This window comes from Sphaerodactylus townsendi, linkage group LG04 (assembly GCF_021028975.2).
Source record: "Sphaerodactylus townsendi isolate TG3544 linkage group LG04, MPM_Stown_v2.3, whole genome shotgun sequence".
NCBI lineage: Eukaryota > Metazoa > Chordata > Lepidosauria > Squamata > Sphaerodactylidae > Sphaerodactylus > Sphaerodactylus townsendi.
The window spans coordinates 97,235,634-97,259,855 of record NC_059428.1 but is presented as its reverse complement, the minus strand read 5'-3'; the positions used below and the strand labels follow the sequence as shown (position 1 = coordinate 97,259,855).

Genomic DNA, 24,222 nt, shown 5'->3' with positions numbered 1-24,222 from the left:
CTTAACCGTACTCCTTTCTACTCACTCTTAATAGATTCACCCATTGTGATAAGCAGTCTGTGGCTTCCGGATTAATCTGAAAAATCAACACCCTTTTTAGAGGCCACTTGGAAATACTTGAATGGTCTCCCCAAATTTTCATACATACATAGGCAACACTGAACTGGTAAATAATTTAGGAACATTAGCACTGCTACGTTTAATTAACAAACTTTGAGCTCAATAATGTTTAGTTTTTACAATTTTATTGTAATGAAAGATTAGTTTTCATCCACATTGACAGTTTGTAGACCTGCAGGGAAGAAAAGAAAACCTATGTAAGATTACAAGGGCAATATACATTTAAAATTCACAATGCATATTTTTGTTAAATCTACAGAAATATTCCCCCCCATTCAAGTAAGGCAGCAAATCTGAGTCTCTCCCTCCCCCCTCCACCGCCACTCCCATCTCATCATACAGATGTATACAAAACTTACTCTTGAAAGTGGTAACTGGCACATAAGTAACCAGAGTGTACAATTTATTGGGTGAATCTTCATCTTCATTGCGTTTTCTGGATAAACGAACACGGATGCGGTAAGGAACGTTCCTAAAATACATGAGTGCAATAAAGATGAAGTTAGGAGCATGTTCTTAAACACTTCAGAAGTTAACAATTACAAAAAGTGGGTTCAAACTACCCTATTTCCCCAAATATAAGACATCCCCGGAAAATAAGACGTCGTAGAGGTTTTGCTGAAGTGCAAAATATAAGGCATCCCCCAAAAGTAAGATGTAGCAAAGTTTTTGTTTGGAAGCATGCCTGACGAACAGAATACAGAAATATAAGACATCCCTTGAAAATAAGACATAGTGCATATTTGGGAGCAAAAATTAATATAAGACACTTATATTCGGGGAAACACGGTACTATAAAATGAATCCCATGCTTTCACTAGACTGCACTACAGGCACAGGTTAAAAAATTTACATTTTATAAATAACATTTAAAATTTGACGATTGGATCTGGTTGTTTTTAAGGTTTACATTTACAATCACACTAGTGCTAGCTATATAAGTTGACTACTGTGATTTAAATATCCTTGTTTCATAAGCTGGGTATTCATAACAGCAGATAAATCTACTAGTCAAGACTATACTAAATACTTAATAGTTGATCAGCTGAGTGGTGGGCATCCCCATCCATGGCACCCAGCCACCAACCCCAAAAAGCCTGACCGCTGCTGAGAACCCTAAGTGGGCCGAACCAGACTTGTTCTAGCCAAAGGCTGGCTTAAGAACGGACTGTGGCCCACTGGTGCTAACGCTGGCAAAGACAGGGAGAGAGCTGACTAACGTTGCCTCCAGCTATGCCAGTGGCAGGACTGGGAAACTGGCGCACACATTCCAGTGTTGGGGGTAGCGGCACACTGGCAGGATCGTTCCTCTGCCAGGGTAAGTGCCCTGGGAAGGGCAGATCTGCCAGTGCAACAGCGTGCTGCTCCCTGAGGTGGATTCCCCCCCACCGATGGGGCTCTTAATTCAGCATTAAAATCTATCTTCTTATTAGCAGTTGAAGCAAGAATTCCATCAATTAGTTTGGTGGTGTAAAACTACTACTGCCCACTTACTCTACTGTCTTTAAACTAGAGGTATCCACTCCTTGACTTAGGCTGATTTCGCATGGGCCAAAAACAGCGATGTGAAAATGGTGTGAAAACAGTATAAACCCTTTTACACCGTTTTAAACCCTTTTACACAATTTCCACACCAATTTCACACTGCTTTTTTTTACCCATGCGGAATCAGCCTTAGAAAGAACCACAAGTACTGAATGCTCTTGTGGGCCAGCCCACATACAGTAAAAATATACATACAATAACATATAACCTTTTTCATTTAATTCTGTGCCTTTGCGGTTGTTCCTCCCCGCCACTGCTGACCTTAGCCATCCCTTGTATATCTGGAGTGAGGGGAAGAAGTTCCCCCTTGGCCTTTCTGCCCTCTCTTCAGCATGCAACAGCTGAAGTTCCCAGAGAAAGACCTGCTGGCTGTGGAGATAGAGCAGTCAAACCACTACCCATCCACACTCTGGCCAGCTTGTTCTTTTTGTGGATGGCAGCCATGGTAGTTTGACACAATCTTGCTCCTGCAGATTGCACTTCTGCTAAAAGCCTTCCTGCTGCCACGAATGAGTGTGGAGACTGGTGTGTGTGTGTGTGGGGGGGGGGGGATAGTGGGATAGGAGTGTTGTAGAGTGCCTCATTTCCATCCCTGACATGAGGCCTACAGTTCAGGGCAGGTTACCTGTCCTGCAGCATTTTAGTGGCAATGCCGTTTCCCACTTTCCTGCAGCACAGGAAAGAGTGTCATGTTTTGCAAATTGCTCGGGAGAGCCACAGATGGCTCCCAAACTGCTGAGTATCACTGTGTAAACAGAACCTATTCGCTATATAATCAAGACCTTTGTAGCCTGTGCACAAGCATGGGGTAGTGGTTGAGAGTGGTGACTGGAATCTGGAAAACAGGGCTTAATTCCCTACTTCTCCACATGAGTGGTGGACTCTAATCTGGTGAACTGGGTTTGTTTCCCCACTTCTACACATTAAACCTACTGGGTGACCTTGGGCTAGGCAGAGCTCTCTCAGCCCCACCTACTTCATAAAGTTGTTGGGAGAGACTCCTTAAATGTGGAGAAAAGCAAAGAATAAAAACCATCTCTTCTAAAATCTTAGTGCCACAATGGATATTATCACAGCAGAAACGGTATAAATCCATCTGACCCCAGAAGTGGAACACTGTAACGGGTATAGCTGTGTTTATCACTCCATCCTAATCACAAGTACTGGTGTATCAAGTTTTGTTGACTGTTAGTTACAGCTCTCCTTTTCACTAAGCAAGCAGATGCCTTCAGCTATCTGAAACATACCTTATCCCTTTCGCCCAGACTGCCTTGTTCAAGCGAGTATCAATGCGTACATCAGGAGTCCCCATCTCCTTCATTGCAAATTTACGGATTTCCTTGAGAGCCCGCGGAGCCCGCTTCTTGAAGCCCCTGAGAACACAAAAAGCAGTCATCAAAGCTAAGGGCTATCAAACTTGGAAGAATAATCCACAAGGTTTTCAGTTACCAGCTAAGGATTTCACAACTTGGCTAAGGATACCAATCAGATTCCCTCATAAGATGATGTGTAGTGGTCGACAACTTCCCCAGAGACCACCATTGTCTTGCCTTTCTCTTTAAGACACAGTCACAACAGAGGAATATGGACGATGCCTAAAACTTAAACTCAAGTTTGAGGATCTACAACATTTTGCTAACATTTCAGACTACTTTCTAGAAAATGTATGCTAAGTAAATAAACACCAGCATCAAAGCAACATCTACAAAAACATGGCAGATATGTTTCGGTTCTTCTTATGAACGGATCTGTGTCACTTTCTGGGAGCCTGCAAGTAACTGCACCATGATCTGAAGGCTAGCCCAATCTTGTCAGTTCTCATAAGCTAAACAAGGTCAGCCCTGGTTTGTATTGGGTGGGAGACCACCAAGGAATCCAGGGTCATTATGCAAAGCAAGACAATGGCAAACCACCTCTATTAGCCTCTTGCCTTGAAAACCCTACTGTGTCACCATAAGTCACCTGCGACTTGTTGGTATTTTCCAATCAGACAATATTTTGCCAGCAGCAGTTGTTGCCACAAGGGATCACAATAATTCAGCTGTGACTTGATGGCAGCTAAAGAGCTGTCTGAGTTAAAAGGCGATCTGACTAGTTTTTGCCAGAACCAACTTTGGCCTCTAACCCTGCCCCTCCCTCCCCCAGCTGTTTCAAAAATAAAAAAGATAAAAGCATGGCAAAATCAGTACATGAAGCCTGCAGTCCTAAGAAAGCCCAACTGAGCTTAATGCTTAGGATCACCTACAGGAGATTTTTAAAAACTTCTTTCAAGGAGGTCACTGCATCCCCAAATATTATCTTCCTCTGGGAACTTTGGCTTTTGCATGATGAAGAGAGTGAAAAAAAAACTGAGCGGGAAGCTCCCCACCCAAAGGAAAAAAAATTAAGTCACTGGTTTTCCTATCTATCCTCAAGACAAGAACATGAAGTATTATAATCAGAAAAAAACCCTGCTCCAGCGTACATGAGCAGCCCACCAAAAATACTATTTCCTCCATCCTCCCAAGCTGAAGTGTCAGCCATTACAGAAGACTGAGGTATATGCAAATAAATCAGAGTCCCCTGAATATAAATGGGACCTTCTCCATCTAACCTTGGAGGTCCCATTTAACAGTCTCAGTTTATCTAAATGCAGCACCAGCCTCACAGTGCATTTCTGTGGCCCAAAAATATTTGTATGCTCCATCCACATCATTTATGTTCTTTACCCAGTTTTTTTTAAAAAGCAGCAATGATAAGCATTATTTGGAACACTGCCCAGCACCCAACACATCCTGTGGACAGGGGAACTCTATTTACTGGAAACCTGCCCCAATCGGCATGTTCCTTAAAACCTGTCCATAAGGTTCATGGTCTGTAGTGCTAGAAGAGCGAGGTGACAGGTCGCAGAACTGCAATTCAAGATCTGGCTTTATGTATTTTTATACCTAAAAGGCAAGGCCTCAAAGAAAATCGAGCACTACCATTTTCACCTAAGGAAACACAAACTGTGGGAGTACTGCAGTACACAATGTAGAATAATGGTTTCAGCGATCTGAGAGAAATCCATCTTGTGTCCACACTGACCTATTTCTGCACTGATCAATATATACGTACTGACAGGAAAAAGAAAAGCCACTCACACGCCATGAATCCGCTTATGAATGTTGATAGTATATTCCCGAGTTACCACCTCGTTGATGGCAGATCGCCCTTTCTTCTTTTCACCACCTTTCTTTGCAGGGGCCATCTATACACAAAAACAAGACTTTTCACACCCAGGCGCTACACAATGCATATGTAGCAGCTCCTTCAAATATAAAGAAATGCAGTTGAAGCTACTCTTTGACTCTTCCCCAAGCCTACACACACGCTCTACCCATTTGCTTAAAATAAACTCAAACCTTTATTTCTCACACAGGCCTGAAAGAAAACTAAGTTAGCTCTTTTTAATTAACATATAGTATTTACTCTGCATGTCTAGAGAGCTGTTGGGGGCAGAAAGAGTGGCTTATCTTGCACCACCTACAGCGTTATCCTAAGCAAAGTTATACCCACTGACATCAATAGGCTTTAGACATCAAAAACATGGCACTTCCTGTCTCATTCAGCGAGGAGATGCAGGAATTTGGCACATTCTTGGGTGATTTCTGAACTCAGGCATGCAGGTTAACTGGAAACAGTTTTTGTCCACAATGAATTTCCAACCTTCGATAAAATCCTGAATTAGCATCCTGGGGTGTTTTTTTTTTGGGGGGGGAGGGGGTTAATCCACATACTGGGACTCATACCTCATGCACAGATGCCATTCATTTCTTCAACGAAGGGTGGAGAAAAATAAGAAAAGTGCAAGAGTAGGAAGTTGCGACTCATATGGGCAACATCACATGGTTTAAGAGTAGGAAACAAAAGTCCAGCATCTCATTCATGCACTTTTAATAGTTTGGGGAACATTTACATGGATGCTGAAGGGCTGTCACCTCTGCACTGTACTTTAGAATTCTGTATCCCTGCTGGAGTCTGTATGGCTGAATAAGACCAGATGAAATAACAAATTATTTTATCTTACAATCAAAATGTTGAATAAAATGAATTGGCAGCACCCACCTCAATCTAAAAGGGAAAACTTTAAGGCCAAAAGCGGAAAAGGAACCCCACTTCACAACAGAAATGAGAACGTGTTTTAGAGGATATTTCTAAAAATACGACCAATGTGTCTTTATGAAGGAATGTTCAACAGTAAAGGAATTTTGGATACACATTCAAACTGCTGTTGCAGACATGCTAGGTTGTGATATACCCATTGGCACCTAAAGAGGTCTATTTGTATTTTTGACAAACTGCTCTAAGTACTGATTATGCCATTGGTATAATCACGATAAAACCTGTGTTGCAAAAGCATGGAAAACGAAGACTTTAATACTGATAGTGAGCAAATATAACAAGATGTGGATTGTGCAGCCCCGCCCCACCCCCAATAAACTCATAAGAAGGGGATATTAAGTCATCTATTTAATACTTTCATGAGAAATTGAATTTTGTTTCTGGCCTATTGGGAGTATCTATCTATTTTATTCAAAACCCCACTTCTCTTCCCAATGGAGGCTCAAAACAGCTTCCAACATTTGCCCCTTCTCAGTTTCATCCTCCAAACAGTCCTGTGAGACAGGCTAGACTGAGTGTGTGGGACTGCCCCAATGTCACTCAGCAAGCTTCTCTAATTCCCCTTGTATTAAAAATACATAATTAAAACTAAAGGGTGGGGAAAATGCACACACTCAAGCTCAGCAACAGACCTATTATGTACATGTTCCAGTTTAATGTTGTTTAGAAGTGATAACTCACTGCAACCTCTGCTCCTATACACCACCAGCCCACGTTCACTAGATCTGTACCAGCCCATCCACGGATTGAGAGTATAGTTATTAAAAATCACCCCGCCTAAGTACTTTCCTCCTTTCCCATAGAAGCAACTCGTTTCTCACAGGCAGTCAATCAACTAACCTTAGCCTACACACTTTAAAAAATATATATCAGATCACTATCCCAATACTCTCTGCAGGTAATTTTCTGTTTTGATTCTGGGAATGGCCAGAGGTCCTAGAGGTCCTTTCTCCCACTACTATCATACATACGCTAGTGGTTTTTGCGCAAGTTATACTCCTTTTTCGCGGAAGAACATTCCACGCAAGTGTATTAAGTACAAAAATTTCAGTGGAAAGAATCGCATCACAACCGTTTCAGTTCCTTCTCGCCACTCCTCTTCGCAAGGTGTATTAACAACTGTGCATGAATGCACCTTGTTCCCAATCTCTTGGCTATACTGTAAGAATGTCAGGTCCTCGTTCCATCCAAAAGCGCCTTTCTTTGGCCTAAAGCACCCCGCTTCGTCCGTGCCTCCAAGTAGAAAGCAGCCTAGGCCCGGGGAAGGCAGACGGAATCCGGGTTCCGCCTGGCGCAATTTCAGCACCAGCCACACAAATACACAGCCCCACAAAAGTGCTGCAGGCTCAGGCATCCAAGCCCCCTCGGACAACCCCCAGCGTGGGTCGCGGAGAGACGGATGGCTCCGGATAACAATTACCCCCCAGCCAAAACTACTCACTTTTCTCGCGACCAGGCCAGAAAGGAAGACGCTGGGGTTTCTGGGAAAAACGAAGGAAGCCGAAGCTAACCATAGAGAACGGGAAAAAAGCAAAGAGAGAACGCTTCCGGGTTAGGAGTGCCTAGCGCTAGAGCGACCCCTGCCTTCGTTCAGTTGAACTTTCTGGCACCGTAAGATGCCGCGCTGTTAAGAACGGAGCGACGTGATCCAGTCCTGTAGGGCGGGGGCGGAGTCCTAAAGAAAGATACGGTCTCTATGCAAAATGAGGTTTGCAATAGCTGCTCTGTCCGTAGATAGCCCAGACTGTGTTTCTCTAGGCCTCCAAGGGAGCCCTTGTCTTCCTATCTCTGCCGTCTCGAACCCCACCTTTATGAGCTAGTCGAGCCGAAATTGCGCATGGGCTCACGAGTCTCTTCTCGCCACTTGCTGTGAAAGCGTCACTTTTAGCGCCCGGGAGAAATCAAAGCGCGGGGTGGAAGGAATGCGGCCTTTTAATAGATATGAGTCGCCAATGGAAAAGTGTTCCTTCACGCAAGACCTTGTGACAATCAACTCGTTAGCCTTTCAGGTGTTCTGAAGTAGTGGTCCCGATGTAGAAAAACAATACACTAGGCTCGCGTTTGGATCCATTTGTAATTTTCAGAATGGGCAGCACTAGGGGCTAGCGTATAGTGTTGGACTAGGGGCTCTCAGGTTCAAATGTTTTCTTACAATGAGATTAACTGGGTGGTCTTGGGCCACGCATTTTCGCTCAGGATAGCCTGCCTCACAGGGTTACTGTGAGGGTAAAATGCTTGGACAGAATATGTATATAATCATAGCTCCCTGGGACGATAAAATGTACTAAATAAATGTACTAAATAAAAATAAATGTTCAAAAGCAAACAAACTTTAGAAGAGGAATTCCAGTGTAGCCCTGTTGAGTTCACAAGACTAAAGTTGTTACCTTGTTCTTTATTCAACACAGAACTGCAAGAGCAACCACTAACATAAACCCTACACCACAGAATAAGTTTTAGGACACCCAACCCCCTTGATCAGCAGATTCTCTTCTCCAAAATGTTCTGCAATTCACAGCAACTCAAATCTTCCTTTTTGTTTGAAATTTAATACCTGATGCTTTCAGCCCAGTGGTACTATTTTTTTAATGATTATTACATTTTTACATCTAAAACTACACACGCTAATATAAGAAAAAGAGGAAAGATAACAGTGATTATCCAGCCACCCTAGTCTGCATCCAGAACTTCCCTTTCATAAAACTGATCTATTCAATGCCAATTTTCTGCCGAGATCCAAGAAAGGTGATTTAATACTGATTTGGCATTCAGTTTGCCAGAGATCGGCAAAAGCTGATTGGTCTATAGTTAGCTGGAAAATTGTGATCACCTTTTTTGAACAGGGGGATAATAGTGGCATTTTTCCAAGAGGAAGAGACCTGATCGAGTTGTTTACCGAAGTGAATAGGGCGGCTAATAGACCTAATATATAGGCTAATAGTAGGGGATAAAAGGGATGGACAGACAGTCAATCTGATTCAACAACTTGATACAAGCCTGTATTCGGAAAAATGCAATCATTGGGCCCAGTTTTAGCTGCTGGGGGAGAGATTGAGTTATTGGGAATAACCATAATCAGTCTCCTTGGCATCTACCACTGATTGAACTGTGGGCAAAATATTGATTTCAGCTTCAATGATCTGAAGTTCTTGTGCCCATGATAGCCCCTTGATTTGAGAGGAATTATAGATTTCTCTGAAGGCATGAGGGTCCAATTCAAATTCACTACTGTGGGTTGAAGAGCAGGGGAGTTGAGTTATTGCTAGAGAAGGGTTTCCATGGTCCAGTATAATTGGTGGAGAGTGGCTTTTGGACTCCTGGGATAAAGGGAAAGAGGTATGCTCAGATGGCGCTTGGTTCTTGGAGTGAGAACCAGTTGAAGTTTTCTTTGAGGCCCTGGGAGCTCATGCAGCTGTCTCCTGCTCTCTCCTTCATCCTGAGAGGCTTAAGCAGCCCTCAGGACTGCACATTTGAGCTTCATTGTCTGGCGCAATTCCAGGCACATCCACCCAGAGCTATTTTCATACCGGAAATCCCCCAGCCCAGTGTTACTTTTATGGAACAAAAATGATGGTTTTGTTCCTCAAAATCAGATTTATTTTTATTCCACCCCAGTTTTATGTGATTGGGAGACTGTCCTGCATGAGTTGTCCCATTGCCATGTCACAGTTCTTTTGTACAAGTCACTCTTAAGGGGTATGCTCCCACAGGCTCCCACAAATGGCAGTGGCCCAACTTGCTTCCTATCAAATGCTGACTGAGGACCAAACTGCAGGGCCACTGTTAGAAACAACGAGACAGAAACTGCTTCTACAAAAATATTAGTCATTATTCATTTATTGCAAAATGTTCATTCATCCCCCACTCTGCCCCAGCACAAAAAAAACCCTGTGGACTCATGAAATGACCAGGGAATAGTTATACAATATAATCTCCACATAATCCCATAGACTTTTATATAGAAATAGGTTGGGTTGGGGTTTTTTTTAACAACAGCTATATAACACACTACTTCTTTTATAATTACATAAAATCTTTTTAAGAAACATCCACATAAAACATACAAAAGTGCAACTCTTTGAATCCTAAATATCGTAATGAAACAGATAAGTAATAGTTTGCAGCATTTTCCCAATTAATGGGCTGTAACACAGTGCATATTCTTCCAGATGCTTGTTCTGTGAAGGGGGGCAATTCAGTTTGTCAGAGACCCTCTTTAAAGTGTTTAAAGAGCAGGACAAGTATGCTGAAACAGTAGCTGCATGATTGTGCTTAGATTTGCTATTTATAAGTTGTAGTCCACTGCATGAATAAAAACTTTCTCGAAAACATTAGAAATAAGGAAAAGAACATAACAAGCTCAATACTTTTAGGTTATGGGTCAGAGGACTTACTGCAGGGCACTGTTTTAATCAATGACATTATGTTTTACATCACCGGAAGTGCTTGTTTGGCCACCAGAACAGACTTTTCTTCACCGAAAGTGCTAGGTTACACCCTTTGTGCAGTTGTGCAAAATAATAATGTTAACATTTAATAAAATAATCTCTTGTTCCTTTCTCAATAGATCTCTCTGAACCAGTGCTTTTCATATTCAATCAAAATAGACAAGGCCAAGTATTTTGGGTCTACTTTTTTGGGAACAGCCGGAGTACTTCCGGGTTGGAGTGTTCAGAAGAATTCTCTGCTGAGACACCCCAGTTAGTACCACAGTCTGCATGTGATCGTACAGACTAGTATTCCTGTTCATAACACAGTCACAAAATAGTGCAAACATCAGCAAAGTGATTCCCGCTCATTTCTATTGCACTATCCACCACAGCCGGCACTCGACAGTCTTTTTTTTTTTATCACAAAGCTTTGAAAAGGACATATGTGCAAAAGCCAGCATCCCCCCCCTCCCCTCCCCTGCCGCCATTCAGTAAAGCTAACTGTGCACTGATAGTGCTGATGTGATTCTATTGTAGACGTGGCACACTTGAAGACTTCGGCAAACTGAGACTCCTGACTGAAGGCAGTTGCTGCTGTGACTGCATCTGGTGGTACACGCCACTCCCTTGCTGCGCTGAGTAGGAAGGCAAGATCAGAGAATCTGCTTGCTCACTGTGCAAAGGGCCTACAGGCTGCACCTGCAGACAAAACAACATTTGATGCAATCAAAATTGTAGTCTCTGTTTCCTTATCAGACACGCGTAGCAAAAGTTTGCTGTGGTATTTGGGCCCTGTTGGAGTACTTGAAACATGGATAGCTAGAGTGCTCTACATACTTAACCGTTTATAGTAATAGAAGCTTTTTTGATCAACTGTAGAAATCACAAGGTTAACAAAACAGAGGAAAAGTGGATTCTGTTGGAATATTCTGCCTTGTTTGCATGGAGTGGCAGCAGAAGCAGCAGGGAATTCTGGGAAGCTGCATGAACATTCTAAAGGTGACAGTTAAAATCAGTTGGTAGTGTTCTGTTCCCTCACTCACTCACTAGCTCGCTTACTGCTTGCTCTGACTAAGTGAAAAGATGTTCTCAGCACCAATGTAAACCAAATGCTATGTAAAAGTGCTCTGACTAAAAGATATTGTATCGCATCCAAACTGTAACAAACTATGAGCGTGCATGTAACTATATTTGTGATACTTTGTTAATGTATATACTGTATATGTTTTCTCTCTCAGTTAATTAAAGTTCTGCTTATGTTTATGAACTCCTGAGGTAAAACGGCTGGTCTTTTGAGAGATAAACTATTCTAATTTGACATGCCACACAACGCACGTTTCTGCTCGTTACTTTGCTTGACAGGATTATATTCTAAATATACCTTTTGCCCTTCAGATTCTCCCTTCCTTGTCACTGAATAACAGACTCTGATGTTCTCACCTTCATTGTCAATGGGTACCTTTTCCATTGTCTCTTGCAGCAGCTCCGCTTTTCATGTGGCCATTGTGTCTGCCTGAGATCATCCATCATCCTAGCTGGAAACTGTTATCGCAGTGTTCTCAGTATTTTTATTTAGACCAGTGCTACTGGTTTTATTTAGACCAGTCCTCAGTATTTTTAGGTAGACCAGCGCACATCCCTAGTAAGGATGTGTAAGACTACCACCTTAATATCCCACCCACTCTGATATACAAGGTCCTTTTCATTGTCTTGTCCTGAGCAAGATTTGTTTCATTTTTATTTTATTCACTACATATCTATTCTGCCCTTCCTCCAAAGAGCTCAGAGCAGCAAACACAATATGCCCACAATAACTGTAAGGAAGGTAAATTAGGTTGAATGTATGACTGGATCAAGGCACTCAGAAATCTTCATGGCAGAACGGGTGTTCAAGGTTGGGTTTCCCAGATTCTAGTCTACAACTGTGTCTCCTAAGGTAAACATTTTTTATATATTGGCCTGTAGTAACTGGCCCTTATTTCACGTTCTATATCTCTTGTTTCAGTGGGAGTTTAAAGTGGACAGAAATCATTTGAGGGAGATTTTGTCTAACAAGCAAGGAAAAACTCCAAAATGAACACAAAAGCAGTCAGGATTAACAAAACAAAAGAACATTCACTCAACATGAATCCCATTGTAATGTTTCCTGCATAATCAGAACAGTCTGTTCTAAATCACATATTGACGTCTGTATGACATCAACAAAATATGAACAAGGTTTTTTTTTTTAAAAAAAAAGATTTTTGTCCCATTTTTCCTCTGAGAAGCTTAAGGGTCCCCCTTCTTCCATTCTACCCACAGAACAACTCTGTGAGGAAGGTTAGATTGAGAAAGAATAACTAGCTCACACTGTGAGTTTCATAGCTGGGTGGGGATTAGACCTCAGTTCTCCACTCATAGTTTAGTCCTCTAATCACTGTATCAGATTGGCTCTCTGGTTGTTATTATAATACAAGCTATATAGAATGTGACATTCTCTCAAGAATCAGAGGCCCAACATGAGGCAGGAATTCCAGGGCAAGCATGACAACACTAAGACACAAATGTAGTAATAGAATTAGAAATAAATAAGGTGCAAAAATTCCAAGTTGATGCCTATAAGCTTGTGATCAAGCCCCCCTCCATTGCTTTATGAATAACAGCAAAAATACACATTATATAGAGCCTGTTTTCAAGCACTTTAAAGACACAGAATGAACGCTCAGAGGAATTCAATCACACAACAGGGTAAGCAGCCAAGCTATGTTAAAATATTGTACAGCATCTATGCATGTACTACATCCATATGTTCAGAGGCGCATCTAGTAAAAATGGAACCCGGGGCAAAATCTGAGTGGGGCAGTGCCAGGGGGAGCGCCAGGGGGAGCCCGGCAGGGGGAGGTACCAGGGGGGAGCCCAGCAGCAGCAACAGAAGGTTGGTGGAGGTGGGGGGTGGGAGGCTGCCAGCCTCGTCCGCGGGAGTTATTTTTACCAGCGGCTCCGGTGAAAGAGCCTGGAGAGCCTGTTAAAATGGCGGGGGCACAAAGAATCATGGCCCAGCCAGAAGCCTCTGCCGGGGGCCAGCAGCAGGCCTGGCAATCGGGGGGAACCATTGGGCACTCCCCTTGCCATGCCCTGCCCCTTCGCCTGCGGGCACCTTCTCCTGAGAGGAATGGGGCACTGGTGATTGTGTGCGTCTCAGGGCTAGTGTGGGGAGTGATTTTCCTCCCCCATGTGACCAAATGGTGGCCGCCTGGGGAAATATGACCCCATATGCCCCTGAATATATTTGCACAAGAGGGGTACCATGCAAGGGAAGGGGAGGGAGGGAGAGGAGGGAGGGGTGGCATGCAAGAGAGGGGAGGGAAGGAGGCCCGGCATCTGGACATGGCCCGCTCACCTTAGCGGAGGGAGGGGGAGGGAGGGATGGCATGCAAGGGAGGGGAGGGATTGTTTTGTTTATCCTGACTGCTTTTGAGTTCATTTTGGAGTTTTTCCTCACTTGCTAGACAAAATCTCCCTCTATTCTTGTTCCAATAAACATGTACAGGTCATGGGCAGAGCTTGCTAGTGTGATTTTGCTGCCTTCTTCCTAATGCAGATTCATTGTATTTATACATTTAATCGTTTATATCTCTCCTTTCTCCCCAGTGGGGACCCAAAGCAGCTTACACTGTTCTTCTTTCCTCCTTTTAATCCTCATAACAACCCTGTGAGGTAGGTGAGGCTAAGGATGCATAACTGGCCTAAGATCACCCAGCAAGATTCCATGGCAGAGTGGGGTTTTGGACCTGGCTATCCTTGACCCCAGCCCAACACGCTAAACACTATATTCCAGTTCTACTCCCCTCTCCTTAGAAGGATTGAAACAGGCGTCTGTCATTTCTGTTCCAGCCCACCTGGAGATAGCATTGCTGTTGATGCGGTTGACGTTCTAGTTGCATAGATGGCAGAGGTGAAGCCTGAGAGGGCTGTGCTGCAGAGAACCCGGGATGTAATACTGCTTGTTCCATCAGCACAATGGGTGCACTGCTGCCAGAAGCTGACACTTCCAAATTTTGGAATGCTTGTAGGCTTTGAGAATACCTATTAACAGGGGCAAAAAAGTCCAGCACACAGTTATTATGGGCATAAGAAGGAATAGCAGGTGTTGCTGATTCAAAACCTTTAGGGAGATGCATCTCTCTGTGAGCACTTGTGATATTAGGTAGTAAAATACATTTATTCAGTTGTGCTTGCCTAGGGCTATTTGGAAAATGCATACAAGTACTGGAGGAGATAGATGGGGGGCAAAGCAGAGAAATAGGCAGGTGAGAGGGGTTACAACAACCCACCCTTTTTGCCTCTGGGGTTAATGTGGTCTTGCTATTTTCAGCAGGCCAGAGAAATAGGAACGTAAACAGAAAGAAACTATGGTCTGAATAAGTAAACTATTTAAAGGCACTGTGGCATCGGTCCCATTTTGCACCATCAGTTTTTCAAGCGGCCAGCCTCATTACATGCATAACCCTTCCTTCTAATAGCTGTTACATCGCATTAGCTCTCACGTACTTGAAAAAGTAATACCTAGGTGGCACAAGAAGAGTGGTGTACCTGATCAGTGGAGGAGGGAAGTATTCAGCAACTAGGATCTAGGAAAACTCAGTCTGAGGGTAAACATACAAACTATGTGACACAGAATGAAGGTACAGAATCTGGATGCTCAGAAAAGTGGAGACATTCTGCTTCTGACATAGATTGCTTAACCCAAGGAGCTCACTGGGTGAGTAGTAGTTTCATGATCTCACTCCCTTTAAAGGTATTTCAAAATGTATGTTTCCCCCCAAATAAATATTACATACTTAGTTTGATGTGAAGCCACACCAATGTCTGATGACTGCCTTGCATGACAGGGACCAGGCATCATTGGCTGAATAGGCTGACTGAGTAAAAGTCTAAGAAACAGAAAATTAAAAAAATATCAATTCAACGCCAATGAAGAACAAGCAAGTTGCACATAAGGGAAAAGGAGGATGGATTGTTCTGCAAAGTCTAGTTTGTGTGTTTGGCAGCCAGAACACTTGAGCGGATACTGGGTTCAGAGACAGACTTCCATTCATTCTGGAATAAAAAGGAATTTCAGGCCTTATTATCAAACATGTACAGTACCTGGCTCTTCTCTTATAAAACTGCCACAGTGCAATTGCTGAAAACAGAAATCCTGCCATGAATTCTCCACCACCACCACCACCACATGCAGTATTTATATACCCTTACCATGCAATGTAATCATCTTCTGAATGTTTATGGGCCAGGGATACTTCTAGCCAGATGAGCCCATGTTTAATAAACATGGGCCACTTTTTTCTCCCATTTGCAGGAGCTATTCCATAAACTTTAATGTCCTTCTGATCTAGAAGACACCTAACTTGAAGCAGAGAAAAAAAAATTCCTAGCTTACATTCTTTTTTCCTATAGGAATACACTTTCTACTGCAGACTGTTACCCTAACTATTCTTTCAAGCCATTGAATGGCAACTTGAAAGGCCAAAACCAGTTCCTCAAAAGCTCCCTCATAACCTCTTATAACCTCATAACCATCTTTCTTCCAAGATGATATTTGTCTTATGGTTCACGTTTGTGAGGTGACTGCTATATGACAAACAGACGATTGTGTCCTTTTTTAAAAAAGGAAGAACCCAGAATTTTGTTATAAAATGATTTTACCTCAGTTGTCGGTCATGGCCATACTCTGGAGTACTAAGCTGGTGGCTGTTATCCTGGAGAAGTTCAGCAGATGGTGCTAGACTCACAGATTGTGGGAGTACAGAAATGTGGTTGAACTGTGGAGTTAAATTGCTAGAATGGCAGCTCTCTTGCCTGCCTGGTGTGGTTCGCACTGATTTCTGATCCTAGAACAGTTAACAACAACAGTTAAAGGCTTTGAATGGAATTCAAGACTTTGCTATGTACATGGAAGGACACTCATACAAGGAAGAGGGATTTCTGTTGATTCCCTCTGTCTTTAGCTGTGTAGCCTCTCACACTGCATTCTACACTGTTTTCAAAGGCCCATTAAACATAGAACACTTACCATGAGGCTCTTCAGGGGCTCTTCAGTGTGCAGTGGGCTTGCAGAGGGTCTCCTCACGTTTTTGTGTTTACACACATGGAGCCATTCTCTGCCTGCCCCAAAGCCAGCTTGCTGGTCTCAGCGGGCCTCTGCATCTTTTCCTGATTCACTCAACTCTGTCCATCAACTTCTCTTAAAGGAACAGATCTAATTACACCCATAACTGCAAGATAAAGGGCTTTGTTAAAGCCCATTAAATTGCATTTATATCGATATACCTGTGATAGCACATATATCAATTTTGTAGCCGCTTTTCCAACATAACCAACTCCAAAAGAAAGAGGCAAAGCCATTCCCTGGACCACATGCTGCTGAAGAAGGGGATCATGTGCTAGATCCCCCCCTCTTCCCCTCCATACACACATTCTCTCTCTCTCTCTCTGTCTCTTTCTGCCACTGCTGCAGCCAGGAAAATTGTTTTAAAATTCAGTCTTGCTTGAAATCAGTGCTCCTGATTATCAGGGAGGGCAGAAGCAGAGCGGGTGAAGTGGAGCCAGAAACAGACCCTGCTTGTGTTGTTCCTATTGATGTATTGATATAAGCATTTAGAGAGGGGAAGTGTGCAAAACAGTGTGAGAAAGTGGGGAGGACGAGATTAAGTGGGCTGGCTGTGGGTGGAGGGAAGAGGTCTGGGGCAAAGCTGTCCTCACTGGCAACTGTGTCTGCACTGGCTAAGAAGAAAAATTAAATTCATGCTAGAAATGGTCTCATTTGCCACAGGGAGGCTAGAAAGCGAAAACGGGGCTTGAGGAATTACATCTCTACAAGAACTCTTGCAGCGACACACACTGCTGAGTAAAGATGATTTGCATTACCTGGATTACATTAAAATAAGTGTAGAACACAAGTGTGTCTCTCTTAAAAAAAAAACCTCTCTAAGTGGATATGGCAAGTTTCCCCAATTCGCTTTTTCTCCGTAGGACAACTGCAGAATACGGTACGCTTACCGGGCTTGGTAGGATATCTTCTTCTCTTAATATTTCACGGTCTGTTGCTTGAGAAACTGCAGCCTGTCCTTGAAGATGAGGTCTTGGAATAGCTGGCTGAGGCTGCTGCTGAGAAGCCCCTTCTGACTTCCCCTGAGGATGTGGTGGTTGTAGACTGGCAAAACTCAGAGATGCTTCAGACTGCTGTAAAAACATCTGAAAAATGATTTTTTAATGTCAGACAAATTAAGCCACAATCATAAACAATGGCGAAATTGTGATACTGTGAATAATGTTTCTGATAGATTTACTGGAAAGCTCAATTTGATCTAAGATTCAATTGTAGAAAACAATTGAGTCCAGTACTGTTTTTCCACAAGTGTGAAGACTTCCACCTGAACAGCATGACTTTCATGGTTCCCTCCTCCTACAGTATCCCCAAATGCCTTCTCCCAATCTTGTTCCTGGGGGTTATGGGCCACTATTGGAGGAAAGAGTGATGAACATCTGAATTCAGTGGCTGGGGGTCCTTCTGCTTGCAGAAATTTTTTCACTGGACTGAGGCCTTTCTTCTGAGGGACAGGAGGCTTCCCTAGACAAATGCAAGAGGGGATAGGGTTGAATCACATGGATCTGCTGCACTAGTTAAGGTTCCACCCTGCCTGGAAGGAACCTTTCCCTGGGGAACCTTCCCCAGGAGAAGACACTCTTGCCTCATGAGAAGTCTCTGCCAAAGGAAAGTTCCTCTGTTAGCAGATTCACAGGATCCAACCCATAGATTATATGCACAGAATGGACATAGCTCTCTAACTATCATCATCTCTGACACTTCTTGGAATAATGGAAGGACTTCTATGTACAGCATGAAGCCCAAATGACACTTCTCGGTTTTTACATTAAGAACTGGATAATAAGAAATCTTTTGCTCTCTGAGATCTGATTAAGAAATATTGAAGAATTTATGGCTTGGATCCACCAGATATTTCTGTGGATGGAATGAATTACAATCTATGGAGCAGAACTTCCTAAACTCCCTCTTGTGCTGCAGCCCAAAATACCCCTCCCAAATGCTGGTTCTAGAAGAAAGAAGACCTCCCAAGAACACCATGGGAGGGGCAAATCATAAAATATTGAAGAATCAGAAAATCACAAAAGGAGGGGGGAAATCAGAAAATATTGCCTTTCTTGAAGATGCCTCTCAGTAAATGCAGCCATCTGGGTTTAAATGAACATTTTGGTGAACATATAGCTTGGCCTTATGTCCTCAACAATCATGACCCCTGTACTATCTCTGGAAAGACACATTTCCTTTCCTGACTGAGATACATTGGATTATGTCTCCTTCCAGAAATCATCAGCATCAATCATGTCAAGAGAGTAATATGAGGTGCATTTTAGTTACCTAGCTATGAATATACAAACAGAAGAAGACACAAATGTGTCTTTAGATGTTTGTGAGAGTAACAACTGCAGTTTGATACTATCTTTGTTTAAATGTTGAGAGCTAAAAGAAACTGAGCCCCATAAGGCAGAGTGATAAACTATAGTACTGCAGTCATGACCTGAGTCCAATCCCTATGGAAGTTGGATTCAGGTAGCTGGCTAAGGGTTGACTCAGCCTTCCATCCTTCCAAGGTTGGTAAAATGAGTACCTAGTTTGCTGGGGATAAAGTGTAGACAACTGGGGAAAGCAATCGCAAACTACTCTGTAAACAAAGTCTGCCTAGTAAACACAGTGATATGACATCACCCACGGGTCTGTAATGACCCAGTGCTTGCACAGGGGACAGCCTTTACCTTTTGAAAGAAAAACCAGAAATAGTAAGAGTATTAAATTGTTCCTCAAATGCCACTGTACCAGAATAGAAAGTTTTTCTTTCCTAATAACTACATCTGAGTGTCCAAGAATATATGGGGTGTGAAAGCTGGAAGGAAACTGGAAACTGGTAGGAATGGAATCTGCAAACTTTCCCGCTCCGCTTGAGGATGTTGTTGTCTCTGCTCCTCCACTCTTCACCCTCTTCTCCATTGTGCCCACATGAAAGTACAGACGTAAAAGCAACTTGGCCCCACAACCTACTGTTTGGATTCCTGTGAGGTTTCTTGCTGCCCATGTGTGTGTGTGTGTGGTGGGGGGGGGGGGAATCCCATGTGAAAGCACCACAAGTTTCTTTTACTACCATGCTGTTAACTAGATAGAGCAATAAACAGCTGAAAATCCCACTCAATGGAAAGGGTTTCCCCCCCCTGACCAGTGGTGGGATCCAAAAATTTTAATAACAGGTTCTGATGGTGGTGGGATTCAAACAGTGGCGCAGATGCACACACGCACCTCCAGTCCTTATTGGACAGGGAGGTTGCTTCAGTAACCCCTTCTCGGCACTCTGAAAAAATTAGTAACCACTTCTAGAGAAGTGGTGAGAACTGGTTGGATCCCAGCTCTGCCCCTGACTGTAAGCAAGTTTAAGTAGATAAGCCAGAGAGTTCACAATTGCGCCATCAACTGATCTCAGGTCTCTTCCTGCAAATTTGTCAAGACATGAGGAGCATATTATTAATCTCTTCTAATTGCAGCCTCATTAGTATTCTCGTGAAAGAAGTAGCAATAGCGCTTCTCTCGTATCTGGAAAAGGACACCATCATATGAGAAAAGCAACTGAAGAAAGCTGTTCCATACATGCTCTCTGGAAATCGGACATTTTAACCATCTGTGCTGATCAAACAAGGAAACGCTTAGCAAGAGCATTAAAAAAAAGATATCAGAAGGAGAAATATCATGCTGAATTTATAGTTAAGGAACATTTTCATTCAATAGAGAGCCTGAACTGTAAAGCACTGTTTTATAGATGTTATCTCATGTGCCCTAGCATGCATTCTTCATAGATTTGAAGTGTATATAAAGAGATGGATAGCACTCCAAGTGAAATACAATGAATAAGAAAAGAAACAAATAACTCATTGCTACAGAATCCAAATTTTCTTTTCCCTTTCCTCCAGTTGAGAAGAACTCATGGGTAAAGGCAAATCAGAAAGTACAGGGGAAATTAAAGCATGCTAAAATAAATAGATAAAAGATATTTGCTAGGTTTAATCAGGAGCACCTTCATGTATTTTCCTAAAGAGTATCCAACCCAGTTACAAATATGCCACGCCATATTCATTTCTACTAACCTTACCCGCATAAGTGCCATCAAATTGCAACCAATTTATGGTGACCCCAGCAAGGGGCTTTCAAGGCAAGTGAGAAAGAAAGGTGGTTAACTCAGCCTTCCTGGGTAGGTTCCCATCCTTCCTCCCTAATAGCCTTAACAGGGGATATAATTTCTCTATGGCCGTTTCCGCACAGGTGGAATATGGCGGCCTGGGGACGGCAAAAACACCGTCCCCAGACCATCACCATCTCCAAGCGAAGCTGCGCTCGCCCTGCGTACGCCGCCTCGACCGTGGTAAGCCCGGCGTGTTGCCCGGAGTCGCTGGGAAGTCGCGACTTTCCCGGAACGCGCCGGCTTGAAGCCGCTGCCGTTCGCACAGCAGCAGCTTCAAGGAGCCTCCCCACTCTCTCCCGTGACCACTTAAATCCTTTGTCCCGGGCATCCCGGCATCGTCGCCGAGGCCTGGGGACACGCCCCCATGCCCTGTGATGCTGGAGCAGGCACGCAGGGGCGGGGGGGCGTGTCCTCAGGCCTCAGCGACATGCCGGAGACCCGGGGACATGCCGGGTCGGCCGGGCGATGGCGCTCTGCGGCGCCGTCGTCCCAGCTCTTTCTGGGACCGTCCATGTGGATGGTCCCAGCGTTGTTGGGTCGGCACGAAATGCGCCGACCCAGCCGCTTCCGCTTCTGCCTCTGTGCGGAAACAGCCTATTAAAATATCTCGCACAACATTTCCCCACTGAACTCCAAATGTTTTATTAGGTGGAGCTGTTGCCCAGGGTGGGGAAAAAATTGGGTATTGATGTGCTGTGCTCACTTGTATGTTGGAATCCTGTACCATGCAGAGCTGTTGCTGGATTTTCTGGAGCTCTTCCTGCTGCCACTGAATATTGGCTTGCAGTAGACGAGTTCGTTGTTCAAGCTGGTCCTTGATTGTCTGGAACATATTAAACTGGGATGAAAGAGGAAAAAAAGAAAAAAAACCCAATTTCTGTTGTATAAACTGCCCTAGTTTTATGAAAAATACCATGAAGAACTATGATTTCACACTCTTTCCTTGGGGCACAAATTACTCTATTCTCTTTTGAAATGCTGCATCCTCTCGAGCCTCTTGCAGTTTAAAGATATTGCCATCATTTTATGATCATTCTTAAAATGGCCAACCAATCAATGATGAGTATAATACTATAAAGTAGATTTGGGGTCAGCTGTTTTATTGATAAGAGAGAATATTTTAAACTGAAACTGCATTTCATTTCTTAAAATGGCCAGCCGATCAATGATAAGCATAATATTATAAAGTAATTTGGGTCAGTTATTATATTTATAAGAGACTATAGCATCATGTATGTTACTGGTATATGACACAACAAAAAGTTCAGAATGGGAGCACAGTATTGCATGATAACTAGGAAGTGTATACTAACCAAGCTTAGGCCCTTTCTGCAAGGGACAAAAACAGCGCCCTAGGGACGGCAAAAAGGCTGTCCCTAGGGAGCTGTTTGCATCGCAGCCACGCCGCCCTCGCTCCCCCCCAGCAGCGCGAAGCCGCTGTTTCCCAACCTCGCTCCTTGAGCGAGGTTTTCCGGAAACAGCGCCTTCCAACTGCTGCCGTGCGAATGGCAGCAGCTGGAAGGCGCCATGTCCCCCACACCATCCCTGAAAGCTTACCTCGTCTCCTGGCTTCCAGCTCGTCGCAGAGGCCAGGGGACATGCCCCCCTGGCCTGTGACTCTAGAGCTGTCGCTCCAGCCTGTGTGGGCGTGTCCCCTGGCCTCTGCGATGAGCCAGAGGCCAGGGTACGAGGTAAGCTTTCAGGGATGGCGCAGCCTGTGCGAAGGCTGCACCGCCGCCTGCTGCCCTCCCAGGATCATCCATGCGAACAGTCCTGGGAGGGGGGTGTCGGCGTCTTTTACGCCAACGCACCCCCGCACCGTTGCAGTGTGGAAAGGGCCTTAGATTTGCAGCAATCAGAATCCACCAGTCTTATACTGAAAGATATGCAAATATATGCAGTGAAAAATGAAGCATGTATAAACCAAGGGGAAGACAAAACAAACAGACTTGGAGTGCAAAACAGAAGTGAGTGGTATCATGACTAGTTTGATTTCAATGATGAATTTTCCTACTGAGGCCCAAGTCTCTTTTTATGTATATAAACCTCTCAAGAACTATATAGATGTGTGTTGTATCCCATTCCATAGTAATTGCAAAGGAAAAACATAAAGGAAATAGGAAACACATGATGAAATAGGATGAGCAAGCAGGAATCAGCAAGACGTGCAGGAGGCATCTCCTTTCATAAGGTAGCTGCTGTTGAACAGTCGCAAGAAGCCAAGCCTAGTTATGCAAATCTGGTAGGATCATGTCTCCCAGAAGTTGCTGCCATGTCCAGACAAAACAGCCCTGGAAAGGACCCTGCCCGCTTTTCCTGCCTTTTACTCACAGAAACCAAGTTCTGGAAATGTTGTGGTTGCCTAGCAACTGCCACTAAGGACTTCTGTTTTTCAAAGCTACAGGCATTTCTTTTATCACTTTGGGTTTTTTAACCCCCCCCCCCTCATTTTATTTATGTTTAGGTTTCAGTTTTTTCTGCAAACACAGGGCGCTATTTACATTTGCAGAAAGATCTGTCTTCCCCAGTCAGAGCTCCAGTCATCAGATTAAAGCACCCTCAGATATAACTGACTTGGCCATTAGAACAAGCAGGGACACACAACACTCAAGGGACCCACAACACCCAAGAGAATCCCTTTTCTCTCTTACCTTTATGCCTCTCAATGCTGCTGCTGGGCCCACAAAGACCCCTCCCCCCAAAGATGGCGAGCCCTGCACAGCTCCCAGCCACCAGGTCTGTAGACTTGTTCCCCCTCCCACTGACTGACACTGGTTTCCACGTGGACTAACTAACACTGGCAAGGTCCACACAGTTCCCAGCCTCTGCTACTAGACTTGCTGAGGCTTGTTCCCACTGCCACAGCTGATACTGGAAAGCCCCACATGGCTTGTCGGGCCCACCAAAGTTTCTCCTCCCCACACTATTGATGACCAGGCCTGTGAATTTCTGTCCCTTTCTATACCTTCCAACACCAGCAAGCCAAGTGCAGCTCCGAACCTCAGCCACCAGACCACTGAAGCTTCTCCCCTATCGCCAATGTTTGCAAGAATTGTTCCCATCCTAACCCCACTCAGGTGAGGCCCATGGAGCTGCATCTGCCATGGCTTCCTGCTGCCACTATCTTATAGAGGAGGAGGTCGAGGAGACAGCATTGTCTGTGCATTTGTTTTGGGGGGATTTAAAACCCCTAATATATTTTTAAACCTTTTCAGATTTTTCTGCAAACCTTGGAAGCCCCCCAACTTTTTAGATCTATTTTTATTCAAAGTCAGCCAGATCTATGGATTTAGGTATCCTCAGATGAGCCCACATGTGACTATTAGAGTATATGATGATGTGTGCTTCATGTTCTGGGTACTGCAGAAGAAAATGGAAGAGTAATATTTCCTAACTTTCTCGGAAATGACTGATGGTGTTTAATATGAATTAAAAATATGCCTAGGTAATGTAACTCCTGTGGTTGCTTCTGTTCACTTCAACAAACATTTGAAGCCTTACCTGAACAGCTGCAGGTTGGCTGGGTCTCTGCACTAAGTCCTGGGGTACACTGGGGGTTCTTTGTAAGGAGGGAGCTTCTGGGAGGAGCTTTGTAGTTGTGGCTGTAGGAGAATAATAAAATCTGTTTACTAATTTATCACCATTCATGACAATTGTTATAGCTATTATTAATACCCCTCCCCCCCAAAAGACTGGATCTC

General features: G+C 43.8%; 2 protein-coding genes across 4 annotated transcripts in view; both read right to left on the bottom strand.

Moving 5' to 3' along the window:
• Window positions 1–228: 228 nt before the first annotated feature.
• Window positions 229–7,378, bottom strand: RPL31 (ribosomal protein L31). The gene is made up of 5 exons (XM_048492611.1): window positions 7,250–7,378; window positions 4,788–4,894; window positions 2,913–3,038; window positions 480–592; window positions 229–292 (listed from the first exon to the last, which is right to left on the bottom strand). Exons 2-5 carry the CDS (start codon window positions 4,892–4,894, stop codon window positions 261–263), a joined length of 378 nt encoding a protein of 125 aa, XP_048348568.1. The 5' UTR covers window positions 7,250–7,378; the 3' UTR covers window positions 229–260.
• A 2,249-nt stretch (window positions 7,379–9,627) lies between these two features.
• NPAS2 (neuronal PAS domain protein 2) overlaps window positions 9,628–24,222 on the bottom strand; it is a 90,055-nt gene continuing 75,460 nt past the window's right edge. The window contains exons 14-20 of one of the 3 annotated variants that reach the window (XM_048494275.1): window positions 24,023–24,123; window positions 21,225–21,359; window positions 17,277–17,471; window positions 15,924–16,108; window positions 15,059–15,151; window positions 14,117–14,303; window positions 9,628–10,937 (exon numbers count right to left, since the gene is read on the bottom strand). In XM_048494275.1, coding sequence (XP_048350232.1) covers window positions 10,767–10,937; window positions 14,117–14,303; window positions 15,059–15,151; window positions 15,924–16,108; window positions 17,277–17,471; window positions 21,225–21,359; window positions 24,023–24,123 — 1,067 coding nt within the window. In that variant the 3' untranslated portion in view covers window positions 9,628–10,766. The remainder of the gene's footprint in view (window positions 10,938–14,116; window positions 14,304–15,058; window positions 15,152–15,923; window positions 16,109–17,276; window positions 17,472–21,224; window positions 21,360–24,022; window positions 24,124–24,222) is intronic. The other 2 variants (XM_048494276.1, XM_048494277.1) reach the window with 2 other exon arrangements.